The following is a 23,581-nucleotide window of genomic DNA, read 5'->3' as shown; positions in this document are numbered from 1 at the left end:
TCTTCTTATTCTTCTTCTTCTCTCTCTCTCTCTCGGTAATATCGCCCAATCAACTCTTTTTTATTTTTATAATTTTTTTTATATAGAGTGGTTAGTTAACACAACAAATTGCCACAATTGTTGAGGTGTTAATTCATTATAGATCAAAAAAAATTATCATATTAGAACTAACCATAACTAAAAATAAATGTATTGTGAAAAAAAAGTGCTACTTCCACAATATTTTTCACAACATTTTCATAACAAATCATAGGTTGTAATTTGTTATTAGTTCTAATTTAAAATTACCAATGAAATTACTTTTTTGCCCACCAATAGCAACTTGTAACAACCTACTACTTATGATTTGTTGTAAAAATGTTGTAGACATAACATTTCTCTTATGAAAATGTTAAGACATCTTCTTGTCATCATAATATATTTACAACTATTGAAGTGTCAATTCTTTACAAGTCAAAATAAAATATAACAAAATTATAAAATTAATATAAAAATGTTGTATCATTCTGTTGAGTCAAAATTCACTATTTCATATATAGTTTTCTTAGGTTGACTTTTCGTATTTTTTTATTGTATTTTTATCTTTACACACCATTTTAAGTAAAAACACATAGTGATAAGCCAAAAACGTATTGACCCATTGTGATAAATTGATTAATTAATTAGCCAAATTTATTAATTAATCAAATTAACATGCAAACGCGTGGTAGCACAAACAAATCACCAAATAATTAAATGCAGCGAAAATTAAATTTGACACGATGATTTGTTTACGAATGGAGAAAATCTCCAAGGCAAAAACCTCATCGGGTGATTCTAAGGTCACCACTCCCGAGAATCCACTATTATTAAAACAAGCGGTTACAAGTAAAGGAATTCAAGTACCTTATATCAACCTACAGTTGAATCCTTAGCCCAATACCCAATTGGACTTATTCTGTAGTGACAATATTTCCTTGTATTGCACGGCTCTCAGTACGTGACTAACCAATTGTGCAGATCCCAGTACGCAACTTCAATCACCAACTTGAGGAAGATGTGCTGCAAAGTTCTTCTTCTCTTCAACAGATGAAGATCATGAAGTTGCTTGGTCATAAAACCTTATGGTGTACAAACACAACAGCTTCTTCAGAACTAGGGCAAAACTAGGTTTCCGATCACACTTGTAGAATTATGCACTTGTGCAATTGTGCTCTCTTCTGTGTAACCAGATATCGCCCTTAAAATAATCATTTTATATGTTTAGGGTTATGAGAAAAGAAGTTCCAAAGACATATTCACGGATTGAAAGAAAACAAATCAGAAATTCTATTTTTCTTAAATCTCGACAGATAGCATCTGTCGAGAAGCTATCGAGCCACAAGGCTGGAACAACTTCTTAAGCTTGATAGATGCTAGCTGTCGAGTTAGCTGTCGAGTTTTAATGACAAGCACTTCTTTAACTTGATCTTGAAACCTTGTTTCTAGAAGTATTAAAAACATCCTAAATCTATCCAAATACAAATAAAGTGCGTTTTGTCAAAGGATTAGCCAATTACATAAAATAATGACATATGTTCCTAACAAGTGAACCACATATGTCCTAACACATAGTTTTACACACACAAAAAAAAACTTAGGATAATTAAACATTTCATCCTTTATGTTTAGGATAGTTCACAATTACTCTTTCAATTTTAAAAGCAAGCAATTTTTCACTTAATATGTTGGAATATAGCAAATATGTCATATTATTATTCTCTCAGTTAAACTTTAATGAAAACTTACGATTCTTACAATATTCCATTGTGTAATGTTTAAAATACCTCCACTAAATTTTAACATCCCAAAATTTTTTTTCACATACTTTGAGTTTTAGATGGTGGTAATGCTTAGAAAATTGGAATGATAATATGAGGTGTTTTATTTATTACCTAAAGAGCATTGATTTTCTAGGTTTAAATATTTGACACTTATAATTTATTTAATGGAAAATTAGATGACACTTGCCTTTTGTTATCTTTTTTTTTTTTTTTTTAATTCTTTTCTTACCTAGTGTTCATTAAAAACTAAGTAAACTAAATATTGCACCTAAACTCATGTAGAATGATAAAGAAGAAAGTATGAATGACAAAATTTTTCATTGTGTATGGCTGAAGGTATTTGACGAAGAGCTTCAATTATAGCAGATAACATCATTTATTATGAAAATTTAAATATTATGACAAGTCTTAGGAAAAATCAATTGCTTATTGTTGGAAGATGATGATATTCGTTAACATTCTTAGAAGTTTTTAGTGAGTGGATATTGCCTTTAGTAAATAAGTACTAAGAAACTATTATAGTATTTTTTTTTGGAGAAATAATTACAATATGCTGCTAACCCCGCAACTCGAACCCTTTTCCTCCTAGACCCCCAAACACTTTGTACATGGAGAGGTGCCAATTCAGCTACAAGACCTTTGGCAAGAAACTATTATAGTATGTTAGAAAATTTAGACCCTAGTTGATAGAATTAACAAGTTTTAAACCCAAATTGTTATTTAAATTTATTATGTATAAAACTTGTTGAAACAAAGAAACATCAATATCATGTCAATAGCATGCACAATGAAAAAAGTAAATAATACAAAATATGATGATTTAGAAAAACTACTGAAACAAACTATTACAGTAAAAAACTTGTGGGGAAACATTCCCGAAAAGCAATTCACTATAGTAAAGAGAAGTTTCAGACCTAGTACAAAACCTTTGTCTCTAGACTCTACAATCCCTGTAGATGAACTTACAGTAGAAACCATTTACAGTTTTAGAACCTCTGAACTCTTCAATATATGAAAGCCACTATTTGATACTCGGATCCCAATATGTAACTAACTCCGTTGTACGAATCCCAGTACGTGACTCACTCACCAACTTGAGGAAGAAGAATGTTGGTTGCAAATTTCTTCACTTCATCAATAATGAAAATCAAGAAGCACTTGGTTACAAAACCCTAAGGCACAAAGACGCAATAACTTCTTTCAAAGAGAATAAGACACTCAGTCACCTTTTGCTTATGTTCTCCTTATATTCTCATGTGTGACGGCCTTTAAAATAAGTCTTATATATGTCTAGGGTTGTGAGAAAAGAAACCTTACATATACATGTCAACATGGGCCAAAAATCAAATTTGAAAATTCTGATTTCGTAATTCTCGATAAATAATATCTGTCGAGCAGCTGCCGAGCCTCTATAGATAGCTATTTGTTTTTTTATATCTCTTTTTTAGATAATTCAGGCTTTTTTAAGAACAATTATCTTGTGGATAAATCACTTAAAATAAATCTTGATAAAGTTCAGATTATCCATAATTTTATTATTATCCAATCATCCTTTTTATTCCTATGCATGCAACCCTAATTTAAACAATAATTATCAACCAATCACAAAATTATTTAATTAATTTTAATTGTTCAACCAATTAGAATTATTTTAAATTAATCGTATGGTCAACTCTTTCTAGACACAATGTATATGGACCGTGCAAACTTGATCACGCTATATCTTTTAATTCGATGGTTCGATTTAGAAACCGGACACACCGTTGCGATTGTTAGAATCTCAAGATCATTATTATGACATGTAATGAATAGACTGATGTATGCAACGCAAGAACAAATTGACGCATGTGATGCAAGAATAAAATGATGCATGTAATGCAAGAATGATTTTTTGGGTGCATGGACGGTTACTCCAGTCATCTTCTTTGATTAAATCATGGGTGCAAAATTGAGTGCCTACATTTGTCAAATTGAAAGAACCAAAAAAATGTAGTTAAGTGAGAGCCAATAAAATTCAAAAAAAAAATTTAAAAGAAAAAAAGCTTGCTAGGTTGAAAACACGAAAGGGCGGTTTAGGCAAAATTAAAGCCCCAAAAAAAAAAAAAAAGCTTGCTAGACTGAAAACCCAAAAGGGCGGTCTAGGCAAAAATTAGAGCCAAAAAAGAGTCTGCTAGGCTGAAAACCCAAAAAGGTAGTCTAGGCAAAAGTTATGGCAAAAACAAAACAAAAAATCAAAGAATTCTTTCACAAAAAATGAAAGTGAGTGATTTGACCACAAGATAGGATCCTAAAAAAAATCAAGACTATATGAAAAGAATCAATGAAGACCAATGAGAAGATGATGAACATGATAAGGATTTTAGCACAAGAGTCAATGATGGAAGTTGTGGAAAAATCTTCCAATACTTGAATTTAAAGTATTGCATACTTGGGCAAACATTATAAGGGTTTTTTGAGCCTTTTATATCATTCCTTTGGATAACCTAAACCTAGCCTACATTACAACCTTTGAATAAAGCACACGTTTTGCTTTGATGATATTTTCTCTTGGATTAAGAAGGAAAACTGTTCAAGATTATCAAGCCCTACTAGCTGATATCTTTAAAAGTCAAATTTCACAAATTCTCAAGTGACCAAAAATTTTTTCTAAGCCCCAAATAATCACTTTGTTGCTCCCAACAAAAAATAACTCTCAAGAGAAAAAATTACCAAATTCTCAAAAAAATTTTAATCTTCAAACATGGAATTTTTCCCTTTCTTGCTTATTCCCAACATTTGTGATCTCTAAGCATTTCATTTCTTTGATTGTCTTTGAAGACTCAATCTAAAAAAATTCAAAATGAAGAAACAAATTTGATTGCATGTTTTTAATGATTTCAAATCCTTTCTAGCCAATGAGATCGAGTTAACAATTGAGCATTATGATTGGTTAAAGAGGTTGTTCAAAGGATCACCTTTTTTTTCATTTGAAGAAGATAAATTTTTTTTTTTATAAAAATCTCATTCTAATTAAATTGTTGTTTTTCAAAAAAAAAAAACATTTTTCAAAAACATTTTTTAGAATTACGTTTAGACCTGATACTCTATGAGAGAGGTACGTAGGCAGCCTTTTCAAAAGCCTGGTCACAATCACCCAAAAAGAAACTTCATTTCTCAAAAAAAAAAAAAAAAAGATTTTTCAAAACTTCATTTTTCAAAAACTATTTTTTGAACTACGTTTAGACCTGATCCTCTATGAGAGAGGTACGCAGGCAGCCTTTTCAAAGGCCCGATCACAATCACCCAAAAAGAAACTTCATTTCAAAAAAGATTTTTCAAAACTTTTTTTTCGAACTACGTTTAGACACAATCCTCTATGAGAAAGGTACGTAGGCAGACTTTTCAAATGGCCCGATCATAATCACTCAAAAAAAAAAAAAAATTCAAAGGCTCAAAATCAAACCATATCTTTGTGTGAATTTAGGCTAGGAGCATCTATTTTGCATTAAGCAAATCATCAATTTTCTGTGCAAGCACGTCTAAACTAGGGGCATTGGCCCAAAACATTTTTATAATAATTGAGTACTAACAAGTTCATGAGAAGAATCTTTTGCAGGAGGTAGGCGTGATTACCATCAATCTTCAGTTCAGAGGTGCCAATTGACACTCCCACAGAGCCCATTGGCCCATCATCCCAGCAGTCCTTGTTTTGCCTAGTTTTATGATTTTGATATTGTTTTATTCAAGTTTTTCTTTATTGAGGTCCCTACACAATAAGATTTTTCAAAATTCACATTGATTTTTGAACTAGGAGCATTCGGCCATGCCTTATCCATTTTAAATAAAAAAAAAATTATCTTTTCCTCAAATGTCAAGGTTTTCAAAAAGTCATGCATCAATTTGCAAACTATGGGCATTCGGCCATGCCTCATTCATTTTCAAAAAAATGGGGACCACCATCATCATCTTTTCATGAAAAACCAAGATTCCAAGATTCCCCTTGATAGGCTAAAAATGTATTGACCCTTATGATGAATTAACCAATTAATTAGCCAAGTAAATTAATTAGGTTCAATTACATGCAATGAGCGTGGTAGTACAAACAAATCACCAAATAACTAAATATGCAACTGAAATTAAATGACATGGTGATTTGTTTACAAATGGGGAAAACCTATACGGCAAAAACCCCACCGGGTGATTTTAAGGTCACCACTCTTGAGAATCTACTAATATAAAAGAAAAGTGGTTACAAGTAAAGGAATCCCAGTACCTTATACCAACATATAGTTGAACCCTTACCCCAATACCTAATTGGGCTTGTTATGTAGTGACAATCTCTTCTTGTATTGCACGGCTCCCAATACGTGACTAAACAAAAGATGCGCGGATCTCAGTACGTGAGTTTACCACCAACTTGAGAAAGATGTTGGCTGCAAAGTTCTTCTGTTCATCAACCGATGAAGATCACGAAATTTCTTGGTCATAAAACCCTACAATGTACAAACACAACGGCTTCTTCAAGAACTAGGGCAAACTAGGTTTCTGGTGACACTTGAGGAATTCTGCTCTTGTGCAATTGTGCTCTTCACTGTGCAACTTGATACGACCCTTAAAATAATCTTTATATATGTTTAGGGTTGTGAGAAAACAAAGCCCAAACACACACTCACGGATTGAATAAAAAACAGCTCTGAAAAACTGAGTTTTATAAACTTCGATAGATAGCCATCTATCGAGCTAGCTGTCGAGCCACGGGCTTCAGTAGCTTTTAAATCTTGATAAATACTAGCTATCGAGTTTCAAAATCCAGCACTTTCTCACTTGATTCTTGGACAGACTTGCATGGCTTTAACACTTAACTTGAAACTTTGTGTCTTGAAGTATTAAACACATCCTAGATCTATCCAATTACAAGTTAAGTTCGTTTTGTCAAAGGATTAGCCAATACATAAAATGTTAATATATGTTCCTAACATCCAATCACAAATGTCCTAACACCAAAAAAAATCATGGATTCATTTCCAAACTAGGGGCATTCGACTCTGCCTTATAAGTGCAAACTTCATCAAAGCCAATCAAGATAAGTTTAAAATTGGTACTACAAGACCTCATCAGGTGAATTCTAAACTTGTCTTATTCAAAGTTTCCACATGTCCAAAAATTTTCCATAATTCACATGTCCAAAATTCCCATGACCAAAATAACATGTCCAAAAATTCACATGCCCCCAAAAAAGTCAATGTCCCACAACAAAAAAGATCAATGCCCCAATAAATTTTACCATAACCAGAATTTTTGACATGTCCATGCACAACTACCAAATTTTTCCATAATGATGCCATCAAAAAAATTCCACATAACCATATCCATGTACAATCGTGAAAATTCCCACATATCCAAAATCATAATCATAATTTTTTTCATGATCTAACATCACATACCCAACAAAAATATTTTTGTAGTCAAAATACCATATCCACAAAAATTATTTTTCATATCCACAAAATTTTTCCATACTCATACCCACAATTTTTTTTTTGCCATGTCCATAAAACAAGGATTACACATGCCAACAAATCTTCCACATTCATCATGATTTTGTGCAACCAAGCCTAAACAACAAATTTTTCATGACTTCAATGCCCCCAAAATTCAAGCCCAAAACTCATCCAGCAACATCACAAATTACCAACATTGCCAAAATTCCATATGCCACCAACATTGTCCAAATTACACCATGACCAAAACATACAACACTTCAGAAATGCTCCAAAGCCAACATTACAATATGATCAATCATACAATGCCCCAAATTCCAACAAGATCACACAACAACACAATGACAATGTCTCAACATCAAATTTTCAATTCCAAATCTCAAATTCTCAATTCCACGTCCAAATTTTCACATCCCAAATTTCCAATTCCAAATTTTCAAACTCCAAGTTTTCAAACCCCAAATTTTCAAGTCCAAACTTTCAATTCCAAATTTTCAAATTCCAAATTCTCGATCCAAATTTTTGAATTCCAAAATTTTCAAATCCCAAATTATCAATTCCAAATTGTAAAATTTTAAAATCTCAAATTCTAAATTTCAAGTTGCACAAATTTCAAACCTCAAATTTCAAGTTTCAAAATTTCAAGTCACAAATTTTCAAAATCCCAAGTTTCAGTTTTTCAAATTTTCAAATTTCAAATCTTTCAAGATCTCAAGTTTCAAAAATTCAGAATTCAATTTCAAAGCTTTAATTTTCAAATTTTCAAATTGCAAATTCCAAACTCTAAACTTTTCTGCATCAAGTACAATTTTCTTTCAAATAATTTCATACATGCTAAAACTCATAGGATTGACAATAATTCTCCTATACCTTCATAGGATCGACAATAGTTCATATATACCTTGTAGGATCGACAATAGTTCTCCTATACTTTGTAGGATCGACAGTAGTTCTCATATACCTTGTAGGATTGACAATAGCTCTCCCACCTTCATAGGATCGACAATAGTTCTCCTATACTTTGTAGGATCAACAATAGCTCTCCTACCTTCATAGACAATAGTTCTCCTATACATCATAGGATAGACAACAACTCTCCTACCTTCAAGGGATCGACTTTAGTTCTCCGAACCTTCATAGGATCAACAATAGTTCTCCTATACTTCGTAGGATCGACCTTTGTTCTCCTAAAACTCATAAGATCAACAATAGTTCTCCTATACCTTCATAGGATCGACAATAGCTCTCCTACCTCTCCTACCTTCATAGGATCAACAGTAGTTCTTCAATACCTTGTAGGATCGACAATAGCTCTCCTACCTTCAGGATCGACAATAGTTCTCCTATACCTTGTAGGATCGACAATAGCTCTCCCACCTTCATAGGATCGACAATAGTTCTCCTATACCTTGTAGGATCGACCATAGTTCTCCTATACCTTGTAGGATCAACAATAGCTCTCCTACCTTTATAGGATCAACAATAGCTCTCCTACCTTCATAAAATTGAAAATTGTTCTCCTATACCTTGTAGGATCGACAATCGTTCACCTATACATCATAGGATCGACAATAGCTCTCCTACCTTCAAGGGATCGACTTTAGTTCTCCTGGACTTCATAGGATTGACAATAGTTCTCCTATACTTTGTAGGATCGACCTTAGTTTTCCTAAAACTCATAGGATCGACAATAGTTATCCTATACCTTCATAGGATCGACAATAGTTTTCCTATACCTTGTAGGATTGACAATAGCTCACCTACCTTCATAGGATTGACAATAATTCTCCTATACCTTGTAGGACCGACAATAGCTCTCTTACCTTCATAGGATCGACAATAGCTCTCCTACCTTCATAGGATCGGCAATAGTTCTCCTATACCTCATAGAATCAACAATAGTTCTCCTATACCTTCATAGGATCGACAATAGTTCTCCTATACCTTGTGGGATCGACAATAACTCTCCTACCTTCATGGGATTGACAATAGTTCTCCTATACCTTCATAAGATCGACAATAGTTCTCCTATACCTTCATAAGATCGACAATAGTTCTCCTATACCATATAAGATTGACAATAACTCTCCTACCTTCATAGGATCGACAATAGTTCTCCTATACCTTCATAGAATCGACAATAGCTCCTACCTTCGAAGGATCGACAACAGCTCTCCTACCTTCAAAGGATTGACAATAGTTCTCCTATACCTTGTAGGATCGACAATAGTTCTCCTACCTTGTAGGATCGACAATAGCTCTCATATACCTTGTAGGATCGACAATAGCTCTCATATACCTTGTAGGATTGACAATAGCTCTCCTACCTTCGTAGGACCGAAAATATTTCTCCTATACCTTGTAGGATTGACAATAGTTCTCCTATACCTCATAGGATCGACAATAGCTCTGCTACCTTCAAGGAAGTGGCCTTAGTTCTCCCAAAACTTGTAGGATTGACAATAGCTCTGCTGTCTCCAAAAGATTGACTTTAGTTTTTCCTTTAAGTTTCAAGTTTCAAATTCTAAATTCCAAATTTCAAGCTCCAAAATTCAAATCAAAATCTCAAATTTTCAAAGTCTCAAAATTTTGAATGTCAATTTCAAAACTTTCAAGTTTCAAAGATCAAATCTTTTTCCAAAATGAAATGTTTTTCAATCAAAGCTTTTCTTGATAAAGTTCAAATCAAGAAAGGGCTGAATGAAGGTCACACATCTCGGAAACAGTGGGAACACAAAAACTCATCAGTTAGAGACCGATTCCAAATTTTGATTTTTGCAGGTAACAACTTGGTTTCAAGGACAAGAAGCCCTTGATTATCTCAGTCAAGATCAGATTCATTGGTCGTAGGAACCAACGTATCCAAGATCAATATTGTGGTCGCAAACATTATCTCAATCAAGATCAGAATCACTGGTCGTAGGAACCGATGTATCCAAGATCAATATTGTGGTTGTAGACATTATCTCAGTCAAGATCAGAATCATTGGTCGCAGGAATCGACGTATCCAAGATCAATATTTTGGTCACAAACATTTCCTTAGTCAAGATCAGATTCATTGGTCGCAAGAACTTACGTATCCAAGATCAACATCATGGTCTTAGACGTTACCTCAGTCAAGATCAGATTTATTGGTCACAGGAACCTACGTATCCAAGATCAATATCATGGTCACAGACATCACTTTAGTTAAGATCAGAATCATTGGTCGCAGGAACCTACGTATCCAAGATCAATATTTTGGTCGCAAACACTTCTTTCGTCAAGATCAAGCCTATTGGTCACAGACACTCCTTTTGTCAAGATCAAGCCTGTTGGTCACATACACTCTTTTCATCAAGATCAAGCCTATTGGTCGCAGACACCCCTTTTGTCAAGATCAAGCATGTTGGTCGCAGACACCCATTTTGTCAAGATCAAGCATGTTCGTTGCAGACACCCCTTTTGTCAAGATCAAGCATGTTCGTTGCAGACACCCCTTTCGTCAAGATCAAGCTTATTGGTAACAGACACTACCTCTGTCAAGATCAAGCCACCTTGGTCGTAGACAACTCCATTATCTAGATCAAAATGAAAAAAAAAAAAAAAAGTCTCTCAGTCATATCAATTGTCAAGAATCATTTCAAAGTTCATCAACTACCAGCTAAGTCAAGTATTTTCATTGTTTTGTAAAAAAGATAAGGCACTAGTTCTATGTTCCAAAGTTTTAGGCTCGAGAGTTAGGTAATCTTTGAAAATTCAACCTCAATTAAATCATGGTCGCTAAAATTTGTGTATTTGTTTTACATTAACATTCGCTTTCCAAGCTTTGTCAATGAGAGTCATTCTGTAGACGCTCGATTTTGCACCCATGATTTAATCAAGGAAGATGACTGGAGTGACCATTCATGTACCCAAAAAAATCATTTTTGCATTACATGTATCATTTTAATCTTGCATTACATGCATCAATTTGTTTTTGCATTGCATGTATCAGTCTATTCATTGCATATCATAACAATGATTTTGAGATTATAACGGTCGCAATAGTGTGTCCAGTTTCTAAATCGAACCATCGGATTGAAGGATATCGCATGATAATATTTGCACAATCCATATGCATTGTGTCTAGGAAGAGTCGACCACACACAATTAATTTAATTTAATTCTGATTGGTCAAACAATTAAAATTTATTAAATAATTTTGTGATTGGTTGATAATTAGTGTTTAAAGTAGGGTTGCATGTATAGGATTAAAAGGAATGATTGGATAAAAATAAATTTGTGGATAATTTGAACTTTATCAAAATTTATTTTAAGGGATTTATCCACAAGATAACTGTTCTTAAAAAGCTTGAATTATCTAGAAAAGAGATAAAAAAAATCATGGACGGAGGATGAAAACATGTCTAGATTCAAGGATTGGTTAAAAAACCCTAAAAGGAGAGTCAAAATAGCACTCGAACACAAAAGTGCATTCAGCATCCAAGAGCCAATTCAGCACTTTTGGAGTTCCAAACGGCACTTTAAAAGTGTCGAATTTCCCCATTTTGGGCTTTGGCCCAATGGCCTTTGGGTGACGATAAGGCACACCCTTTTTGACCTTTTCACAAATGGACGAGTCTGGATCCACATTCTAATCATTTGTGCCTATTTTTTAGAGATTTCTAGCCTCTATAAATAGAGTCTGGGTCTCATGATTCAGCACCTTTTTTTTTACACTCTAAGAAGCATACATTTCAGACTCTCAAATTGCTAATCCTCTCTGCGATTTGCTGCTTAATTAGGGTTTTTAGGTTTCAAAGATAACTGAATAAGTTTCTTTGAACCCTAAAATATCCTCTCAAGAATAAAGAGTGCTCATGCAAGAGGTTGTTTCTATCACCCTATCCTTGTTATGCTTCTTTTATTGATGAATGTTTTTATCCGTAGTATGAATGATTCACCGTTGTTTTGTTTAAAGCATGATTATTTTTCTATGTGATTGTTATAATCTCTTTCTTGAATGAGGATAATTTGCATGTGAACAACTCTTTTTCTCAAAATAAAATGGATCTACATCTTCCTTAGATGTAGATCTAAATTTTTCATCAAATAAAAACAGATCTACATCTTCCTTAGATGTAGATCTGAATTTTTATTCAAAAAAAAAACGAATCTGCATCTTCCTTAGATGTAGAACTGAATTTTTCTTTAAACAAAAATGAATTTGTATCTTCTTTAAGTACAAATCTGATTTTTTTAATGCATGCAGATTTTTGAAATAAAGAAAGAGGTCATGTATTGTTGTGATTGTTTTTTGGTTTTATTTGAGTCATGTAGCATAAATTATTTTATGAAGGAAATCCCCTCCGTAAAAAAAAAAAAATTTTGCAAATGGAAAATAGATCTAATTTTTCTGTTACATAAAAAAAAAACCATTTTTTTATCATCACAAAACAGATCTGATCTTTTACAAAACTCAAACCATTTTTTGATCTCTCAAAAAGCATATTTGAATTTTTTTTAATAAATTAAAAGACTTTGTGTTTTATTAAATAAAAACATATTTGAATTTGCTCTTCAAAAACCATTCTTTTTACACATACAAAAACAGATCTAATTTTTTTTATATATAAGTCAAAATCAAATTTTTTTTCTTTAATCATTAAAACAGATCTGAATTTTCAAACAAAAAGAGGATACATTCATAGATGGTTTTGTGTGGTTTAGTTTATTTCACATGTTCAACATATCATTCATAACATGCATAAAAATGGTATATTGGTCACAAGAGTCTAGAAAACTAGACTCTGTTTGGGCAGAATGGATGCCTGACACCTTCCCATTTGGTAACCTAGCCTCCAAATTTAGATCTTTGGCTAAGTAGATCTAGTCTTGTCTTTATTTATTTTGGGTAGATTGTAACTAGGACAAAAAACCATGTATTTTGGTAGATTGTAACTAGGACCCAAAGCCATGTAATGTTCAATCTTTCAAACTTGTATCTTTTCATTCAATCAATAACAATGAGGCATTTCAATCATGTAAATTTGTACTTTAGTTTTTCTTATTTTTTGTACATAAAAAATAAGTAGCAACTCCACACCACTTACCCAAAAAGAGAGGTGCCCTAAAAAGCAACCATAAGATCTCTCTTTTTTTGAGAGGCAATTTTGAATTTGGCGAGGTCTCTCACAGTTTGAAAGTAGGAATTTACTGTAGCAAGATTGTAAATATTTTTAGGTTTAAGATTAAAGAACCTAGACAATGAATAGTTTTTAGTGTTTGAGAGGGTAAAATAACATTTTTCGGGGGTTTTACACACCCGGATTTTGCATACCTAATCTACTCCTTCAATGCTTGGGTTTTCCCCTATCAGCTTTTGGGGTCATTAATTAACAAGAGCTACAATGATAGGAAGAAATAGGCAAGATCAATGGGCAGTAATACCCTAAACAAGCAATAGGAAGTAAAAGAGAAAAAGGGAGGGTTAGTTTTGAAAAAAGAATTGGGGTGACAGGGAAATGGGGAAAGTTTAAGTTAGTCTAGTGATCAGAATAAGGGTAATATAAGTGATAGAAATTAGGTGGAGTAGAATTGAAGGATGGGACCTTCAAAGAAACCCTAAATTGGGATGGGAGCTTCACAAGGAAGAGAAAGAAACTCAAAGGGGAGAATATGGGCCTATTTGGTTAGGGTGTTTAAACAACAATTTTCAGTGTTCAAACATTGAAAACTGTGATTCTTCGCAAAAAACATGTTTGGTACGGGTATTTTTTGAGGAGTGTTTGAGTGATGTTGCCCATTTTAGAGTGCTTAAATACTGAATTTAGAAAACTCCTCTTACTCATCTTTAGTTTTCAAACAACATTTCTCAATGACAATTTTGCAAATATGTTGAAAACTATGAGGTGCACTTGATTAGACAAAATGGAAACTCATCTCTCTCTCTCTCTCTCTCACACACACACACAGAATACCCTCTCATTATTTCAATTATACTACATGGTAATGGTATGCCCAGTTCCATTAAACTTCAATTAGCTTGCTTTCTTAGCTTAGAGAGTCTGAGATAAGAGTGTTATGCTATTAGTCTTTCTTTTCTTTTCTTTTTTTGATTTTTTTGTTCTGGGTCTTTATGCTAGGTTCATGAATGCACTATACAATTTACTTGGTGCTTCTTCAGACCCAAAAAAAAAAAAAAATCGTTTTAGGTCTTGCAAAAAATTGGATTTTGGATTAGGGTTTGGTAGATTTAGTTGCTATTTTCGTCAATTATTGCATTCAGTTATCAGAGATTATGGTAGATTTTGAAACCCATTTGTTGGAAATATTGATTGGAGTTTTAAGAGTAGTCAAGAAAATCAAAGATTCAAAATTCAGCTGAAAGAAATAATCAACTTTCTTCAAGTAGTTTAATTTTCTGAAATCTTAACCACCATATGTTTGGGCTCATGACACCTATATATATTCATCAAGAAGGGCAGCATCATAATGTGAAGACATGTCCAGTAGGTGCCTAGGAGTGTTCGTAAAATACTTGTATACATTATTATTATTTTTTTTTATAAGTAATAAGTTTTATTGATATCAAAAAGGGGCACCCAAGTACACAGGGAGTGTGCAGGGTTCAAAAAGTCAGAAGTACAAAAATTACACCCTATACATTTAATTATTACTGATGACACACTGAGGAGTAACCAAAACTATAGCCACAGATATTCTTTAGGCCACCCTATGGCGGAATAATAAAAGACAAGCATCTCCAAAAACTGCATATAACAATCACTCTACATTCCATAATTCTAGATATATGGTATGAATCATTCCATTATTCATGATCCTCTTAAAAACACACTTTGAGCTTCCTCCCAAGGGAAGAATGCCCCTATATGAGGGCAGTACATGGTTCGATTCATCAGTTATAAGGAATATTTATAATAAAATAACTAATGAACTAAGTCAAAATCACAACCAAACCAAACGTCAAACGTACGTGTTGGTGTTGAGTGTCTGTTATAATTAGGATTGAATAAATGGCCAATCAGAATAAAGAGAAGAAATGTGAGAAGCATGAAGAGCAAGGAACAAATCAGAGCTTGACAGAAGCAAGAACAAGTGAATCTACAGAATTGAAAACAGAAGAAAACGACAAGTAGCTTAAGGAGATAAACTGCATGTAGTTTTGTATTTAATAGTTAGTGAGTTAGTTATAACACGTAAGCTAGTTAGTTATGATTCTGTTCACACTTGTAAAGATGAGTTAGTCAGTTTTTCTTTGCAGTTAGTTCATTTCTTTGCTTTGTACAGTATATAAGATGTACAGCCCGATTTCTAATAAAGACTGAGAAGTATTTTCCAATTCTCTGATATGGTTTCAGAGCAAATTCCCAAATTTTGTCTGGGGTTCATACTTTCTCTCAATTTTCTTTGAGAAAATTCTTTTTTTTTTCCTCTAAGAAAATCATTCATTGTCAACAATGGCTTCCGCTACAACTCAAAGTGCTACTGCTGGAGAGAATGCACCATCTTCGTCTTCACAAGATTCACCAATAGATGATCCCATATTCTTGCATTATGTAGAGAGCTCGAGTATAGTTTTTGTTTCACAACCCTTAATTGGTGGAGAGAACTACTTAGCATGGGCTCGAGCTCTGAGGAAAGCTTTACTTACCAAGAACAAATTGGGGTTTATTAATGGTTCTCTTTCCTTATCATCTCCATTGGTGTCTACTCCTTCAGCTATTCAAGCTTGGATTAGATGTGACAACATGGTTGGAACCTGGCTAACCAATTTAGTCTCACCAAAACTTCAAGCAAGTATCATTTATGAAGACATGGCTTTAGAGATTTGGACTGATATGAGGAATTGATTTGCTCAAAGCAATCGACCAAGAATTTAGAATCTTTAAAAGGATATTGTAGAGCTCCCTCAAGGTGAAGTTTCTATGACTGATTTCTCTACTCAATTGAATGTGATTTGGGATGAATTGCAAAATTACAGTCCATTTCCTTCATGTACATGTGGAAAGTGTGTATGCAATGTGAATAAAAGGCTTAGTGATTTGCAAGTTCGAGAGTCAGTGATGAAGTTTTTAATGGGATTGAATAACTCTTTTTCACAAGTTAGGACTCAAGTCTTACTTATGGATCCTCTTCCTTCTATTAAAAAAGTTTATGCTCTGTTGATTCAAGAAGAAATGCATAGATCTGTTACAAATCAATCTGGTGTAAAGGTTGATTTAACTGCTTTAGTAGCAAAGATGCAAAATTTTAATACTAATCTTGGTACTAGTTTTGGTGGCAATGGTAATGGTGCCAAGGGTAAGGACAAAACTGTTTGTACCCAATGTGGTAAGATTGGCCATACAATAGACAAGTGTTATAGGTTATATGATTTTCCACTTGGCTTTAAGTTCAAGAACAAGACTTCAATGATTCATCAGGTCTTAACCACTCAACCACAGGAATTGGTGCCTTGCACAAGTCCAAATAGCTCAGCTTTCACTCCAGAGTAATGTCAGGAGCTTCTTGCATTGATCAGTCCTTGTTCTCCTCTTGTTTTTGCTGTTCAAGGAAAGGATGCACCTTTGGCAAGTGCACCTTCTTCTTCTACCTCTGCAATGGTAGGTATAGATCTTTCCCATTTTGGCTTTTTTTTTTTTTTGCAAAAATTGTGAACATAAAGGCCTATAGTTCTAACACTTGGGTTATTGATACTAGAGCAATTGACCACATTGTTTGTATAGTGAATCTTTTGTCTTCTATTACTGCTGTTACTCAGTCTATAGTTGAATTGCCCAATGGTGAAACTGCTTCTGTAACACATATTGGAACCATCACTCTATCTTTTTCTCTCACTCTTCATAATGTCTTATGTATGCCATCATTCACTTTTAACCTTCTTTCTATTAGCACCATAACTAAATCCCAACCTTGTTGCCTTGTTTTTCTTTCTACCTTTTGTTTTGTCTAGGACCTTACCTCTTGGAGAACGATTGGAGTGGGACAAGTAACTGATGGTTTGTACCTGTTACAATTTGATGGCATTCAACAACATTCTCCAAACTCCCTTACTGATTTTTTGGCTAGTCACAATCTAAGCATAGCCTTCAATTCTTTCTTAGCTACAAAATCAAACAGTACTCTTTCCTCTCTTTGGCATAGCAGACTAGGGCATCCATCAAATTCTAGGTTGTAAGCTCTAGGTCATATTTTTCCTTTTTTGAAAAAATCCTATAATAATACATGTGGAATTTGTCCTTTAGCTAAGCAAAAACGTTTGTCATTTCCTTTCAATAATAATCTCAGCAATTCTACTTTTGATTTACTTCATATGGATGTTTGGGGTCTATATTCTACTCCTACCTTAGATGGTTACAAGTATTTCTTGACTATTGTTGATGATTCAACTAGAGCTACCTGGATATACTTAATGAAATCTAAATTTGACATGGGGTCTCTTATTATTTCTTTCCATGCCATGGTTCTTACTTAATTCAATGTCAAAATTAAGCAAATAAGGACTATGCCTTAGAATTTGACATGCCAATTTTATTTTATTTTACTTTTTTTTTTTTTACTTCTAATGGCATTGTGCATCAGCATAGTTGTGTTTATACTCTGCAAAAAAACTATGTTATGGAGAGAAAACATCAACACCTTTTTTCAATTGCTAGAGCATTACAATTTCAGTCCAATCTACCTATTCAATTTTGGGGTGAATGTGTGCTTACTGCTACATATTTGATAAATAGATTGTCCTCTCCCTTGTTTAATAATAAAACCCCACTTTGAACTTCTTTTTCATAAACCACCATCCTATGATCATTTAAGGGTTTTGGATGTGAATGTTTTGCCTCCACTACTGCCAATACTAGGTCTAAATTTGATCCCAGGTCTAGGAGGTGTGTGTTCGTTGGTTATCCTTTTAAAGTCAAAGGTTATAGGGTGTTTGACTTATACTCTCATTCTGTTTTCATCTCTAGAGGTATTTTATTTCACGAATCTATTTTTCCATTCCACACATTTGTTTCTACCCCTTCTTCCACTATTGATTTGCCTATTCCGTTACCCTGCACTTCTCCTCTTCCATTTGATGATCTTCCTCACCCTTCATCATCTCATTTGGCTTCTCCATCTGCTTCTTCTTCTTCCTTGGACAACACCATCATTCAAATGCATCATGAACTTGATGATGAGTTTTTACATGATGTTCTTATTGAACCCCCTGAACCTCATGCGGATCCCATTCCTTTGAGAAAGTCATCTAGAGTCCGTAAAAAGCCTTCTTATCTACAAGCTTATCACTATAACATGGTTACTTCCACTCCCACTGCTACTGTTCTCCAATCAGGTACCTCTCATCCCGTAACTTCTCATCATTCCTATCACTCTCTTTCTCCTTCCTACAAAACCTTTTATTGTTCTATTTCTTCCATTGTTGATCCCTCACACTATTATCTGATCCTAAGTGGCAAGAGGCTATGGTTTCTGAAATAGCTACTTTAGAAGCTAACAGCACTTGGACTTTGACTTCCTTACCTCCCAACAAGAAGCCTATAGGCTGTAAATGGGTTTATAAAGTCAAGTATAAGCTTGATGGGTCAGTGGAAAGATATAAGGCTCAACTTGTTGCTAAGGGCTTCATTTAGAAGGAGGGGATAGATTATACTAGGACCTTTTCTCCAATTGCTAAAAATGGTCTCAGTTAAGTGTCTTTTAGCAGTAGAAACAGTTAAGGGTTGGTATCTTGGACAGCTAGATATGAATAATGCTTTTCTGCATGGGGACTTGTTTGAAGAGGTCTATATGGCTCTTCCACTAGGGTTCCATAGCTAGAGGGAGCAAGTCTGTAGGTTGAACAAGTCACTTTATGGTCTCAAGCAAGCCTTTAGGCAATGGTTTGCCAAATTCTCAAGCACTTTGATTCAGGACTTGTGCTTTGTGCAATCTAAAGCTAATTACTCTCTCTTCACTAGGCAGAAAGGTCAGTCCTTCTTGATTCTTTTGGTCTATATGGATGATGTCCTAGTGGCTAGCAATAATAAAGATGAGGTAGATGAGTTCAAGTTGTTGTTGAATTAGAAGTTCAAACTTAAGGATTTAGGGGTTTGAGATATTTCCTTGGACTTGAGGTTGCTAGATCAAATCAAGGGATAGCTTTGTGTCAAAGGAAATATGCTCTTGAAGTGTTGAGTGTTAAGTGTTGCAAGATTCCTAGGGTGCAAGCCAGCTAAGACACCAATGGAACAAAACATCAAGTTAAGTAAGTGTGAAGAAGGAGAGCTCAAGGATCTAGGAACATATAGAAGAATGATTAGAAGGTTGCTTTACTTGACTATTACTAGGCTAGACATCACCAATGCAATTTATAGGTTAACTCGGTACATGGCCAAGCCAAGATAGCCTCACCTATATGTTGTGTATAGAGTTTTGCAATACTTGAAGAATGAACTAGGAAAAGGGATATTGTTCTCATTAAAGTCAGAAATTCATGTCAAAGGGTTTGCTGATTCAGATTAGGCTTCATGCCCTGACATAAGGAGGTCTGTGATAGGTTATAGTGTGTTCATTGGAGACTCTCTAATGTCATGGAAGTAAAAATATAAAAAATAAAATAAAATAGTGCATAGTCTCTAGATCTTCTACAGAAGCAGAATATAGAGCTATGGCTATAGCCGCTTGTGAAATAGTTTGGATATTGTATTTTCTTAAGGATATTGGGATTGAATATAATAGGGAAGTTTTATTATTTTGTGATAGTCAAGTTGCCCTGCATATTGGTTCAAATCTAGTATTTCACAAAAGGACCAAACATATTGAGATTGGCTGTCATGTAGTGGGGGATAAGATGTTGGAGAAGGTCATCAAGTTAATCCATGTGAGAACACATTATCAACTTGCTGATTTGCTAACCAAGGCACTAGGATTTAATCAATTCTCCAATCTGGTTTGCAAGATGGGAATGGTTAATATACAATCTGCAGTTTCCCTTGAGAGGGAATATCAGAATAGAGAAAAGAAGTGTGAGAAACATGAAGAGCAAGGAATAAATCAAAGCTTGACAGAAGCAAGAACAAGTGAATCTGTAGAATTGAAAACAGAAGAAAACAAGTAGCTTAAGGAGATAAGTGCATGTAGTTTTATATTTAATAGTTAGTGAGTTACTTATAACATGTAAGCTAGTTAGTTATGATTCTGTTCACACATGTAAAGATGAGTTAGTTTTTCTTTGCAGTTAGTTCATTTTCTTTGCTTTGTATAGTATATAAGATGTACAGCTCGATTTCTATTAAAGACTGAGAAGTATTTTCCAATTCTCTGATATGGTATTAGAGCAAATTCCCAAATTTTGTCTAGGGTTCATACTTTCTCTCAATTTTCTTTGAGAATTTTTTTTTCTCTAAGAAAATCCTTCATTGTCAACAATGGCTTCCACTGCAACTCAAAGTGCTACTGCTGGAGAGAATGCACCATCTTCATCTTCACAAGATTCACCAATAGATGATCCCCTATTCTTGCATCATGCAGAGAGCTTGAGTATAGTTTTTGTTTCACAACCTTTGATTGGTGGAGAGAACTACTCAGCATGGACTCGAGCTGTGAGAAAAGCTTTACACCCCAAGAACAAATTGGGGTTTATTGATGGTTCTCTCACCTTATCATCTCCATTGGTATTTACTCCTTCAGCTATTCAAGCTTGGATCAGATGTGACAACATGGTTGGAACATGGCTAACCAATTCAATCTCACCAAAACTTCAAGCAAGTATCTTTTATGAAGACATGGCTTAGGAGATTTGGACTAATCTGAGGAATCGATTTACTCAAAGCAATGGACCAAGAATTTACAATCTTTAAAAGGAAATTGCAAAGCTCCATCAAGATGAAGTTTCTGTGACTAATTTCTTTACTTAATTGAAAGTGCTTTGGGATCAATTGCAAAATTACAGTCCATTTCCTTCATGTACACGTGGAAAGTGTGTATGCAATGTGAATAAAAGGCTTAGTGATTTGCAAGTCTGAGAGTCAGTGATGAAATTTTAATGATACTCCTCCCTCTCACATAAATTATGGGCCCCACCATAAATTTAATTAGTGGGATCCACAGTTATGTGAAAAGGGAGAGTATGCATATATGGTACTGTGGAAGTACCCAATAACTACCCACAAAATGAGAGTAAAGAGGCATCATATTAAGTAATGTAATTGTGTGAGCCTATAACATCCTCCAACTCCTTGATAGTCTGTACTAAAAGCATTACTCTCCATATTAGAAGGGGAGCAACAAGACCAACCACAAGACAAATGTCACAATATTTTCACAATTGTTGAGATATCAATTCATTATATGTCAAAATAAAATAATAAAATATGTGGTCGAGACCAACTACAACTGAAAAGAAAGATATTGTGAAAGTGTTTTGACATAGGTGTTAGTTCCTTATAAATAATATATATATATATATATATATATATATATATATATATATATATATATATATATATATATATATATATATATCAGACTAGGATTGGCTACAATTGAAAATAAATATATTTTATTGTAAAAATATTGTAAAATATTGTTGTTGTCACAATATTTTCACAATTATTAAGATGTAACTTCCTTATAATTATAGGTCAAAATAAAATAAAATATTAGATGAGATCCACCACAATCGCAAATAAAGGTGTTGTGAAAATGTGGTGACAATTTATTGTGTTACTAGACTTCCTTTTCAGTTTAGTCAAATTTTGGGAACCAAAATTCATTGTTTCAAGCACAGTTTTTTTGGGTTGGCTTTTTGTTTGTTTGTTTTACTTCCTGCAAGGTTTGAAGTAAAAAACACATAATTTTACACCCAACAAAAAAAAGAAAGAAAAATGGGCCCCATGTTTGGGGTAATTTCATTCTCCCTGTAAACTTTAACATAGAGCAAATAATCCCTTTTAGTGAGTGTGAATTGCCCTTAACAAAAAGGTTCTAAGAAACTCTCATGCCAAATAGATATTCATATTTTGAATAGTTATTCTAGGTTTAAGTACATAGTTTCATACTTTTTCAAATCGAAGTTTTATCTTGATTTTTATACTCAAGGGGCAGCACGTGCCGCCCCAATAAGTATTGTGGGTGTCAAGTTCTACTAGATGGAGCAGATACTAGGGCCCTCAACTTATTTGTTAGTGGGCTTTACTCTCAATCTCACTTATGGGGCTCCAACCTAAGCTTGGCTACTTCCTACCAGGTCTCACACTCTCCAATATTCCACTCCTCACTCTCTATCTAGTAACAGTTGCTTCACCCTTTTTCTGATGGCCTTGCCCTTCTTTTATATGCATGAGTGAGTGGGGTTGCCTTCATTTTATTCCCACTCACTCACGTGTTCCCACGTTTCTCAGAATCCTAAGGGCTTTTTACGTAAGCAGAGGATTCTCTTGAAACTTGTTCCAGATGCCGGTTTAGGCTTGGTAGTGGATTCTTTCTCAGTACTTAGTTCTTGGTTACCGATTGCTCCCAGACTGAATGTCTGGGCCCTCCAAGTGCTCAGCTAATGGTCGGGCCTAATGCTAAGATCTCTCAGGTGGTCCTTTTGTTGTTCCCCAAGTTTGTTATCCTTAATGGGCCCTGGGCCTTATGCCGGACCTTCTTTATATGGTCGGCCCAATCCTCCTAGCTCGGTCCACCTACAATAGCCCCCTACGATCTTGTTTTTACGAAGTAGGAACAGGATTGTGCACTATCTTATACCAATCAGGGTGTTGATTTCCATTTACTCTTTTTGGTAAAGAGCGTCTAAACCTCAAGAAGTTCCACGGTCCATTTTTTGATGCCACGAATTGGATAGCTTGCCCCACCTGGAAAAGAGCGTGGTAGGGCTTGAGGTATCCAATGGTTTAGATGATCTGAGGCTTCATTTACTAAAGCGCGCTTGTCACATAATAATGACCCACATTTATTGCAATGTGACAGTTACCATTAAATTCCTTCTTTCCCTATAAATACCCCTTCTCCTCTACTTCATCCCTTTCTTTTGTCTTTCCCTTCATCCTCTACTCACTTGTGCACCTAGTTCTCTCCACGTTCCCGAGTTCTCATCTCCCCTAAGTGATCTCACTCCCTTTCCTCAACTAAGAATCTTGTAAGTCTCTCTCTACTCTCCCATTTCAACTCACATTTCATCAACATGCCCTTTTGTCATCTTCTAAAGACTAGGGAAAACTTAGCAATATTTAGAGCCACATATAATATTCCTGACGATGTAGAAGTCTCTTACTGCGATGAGGGTGACATAGAAGACCAAAGGTGTCCACAAATAGTGTTCTTCCCTCTGA

At 34.4% G+C, this 23,581-nt stretch overlaps 1 protein-coding gene across 1 annotated transcript; it reads left to right on the top strand.

Moving 5' to 3' along the window:
• Positions 1 to 15,724: 15,724 nt before the first annotated feature.
• Positions 15,725 to 16,117, top strand: LOC142632442 (uncharacterized). The gene has a single exon (XM_075806842.1). The coding sequence runs from the start codon at positions 15,725 to 15,727 to the stop codon at positions 16,115 to 16,117; it is 393 nt and encodes a 130-aa protein (XP_075662957.1).
• The last annotated feature ends 7,464 nt before the right edge of the window (positions 16,118 to 23,581 follow it).

Source organism: Castanea sativa, chromosome 4 (assembly GCF_040712315.1).
Source record: "Castanea sativa cultivar Marrone di Chiusa Pesio chromosome 4, ASM4071231v1".
Taxonomy (NCBI): domain Eukaryota; kingdom Viridiplantae; phylum Streptophyta; class Magnoliopsida; order Fagales; family Fagaceae; genus Castanea; species Castanea sativa.
The sequence above is the reverse complement of the archived record's forward strand: the minus strand, read 5'-3'. Positions and strand labels throughout refer to the sequence as shown.

Coding starts and splice junctions, on each gene's coding strand:
- LOC142632442 (XM_075806842.1), top strand. CDS start 15,725: ATGGCTTCCGCTACAACTCAAAGTGCTACTGCTGGAGAGAATGCACCA.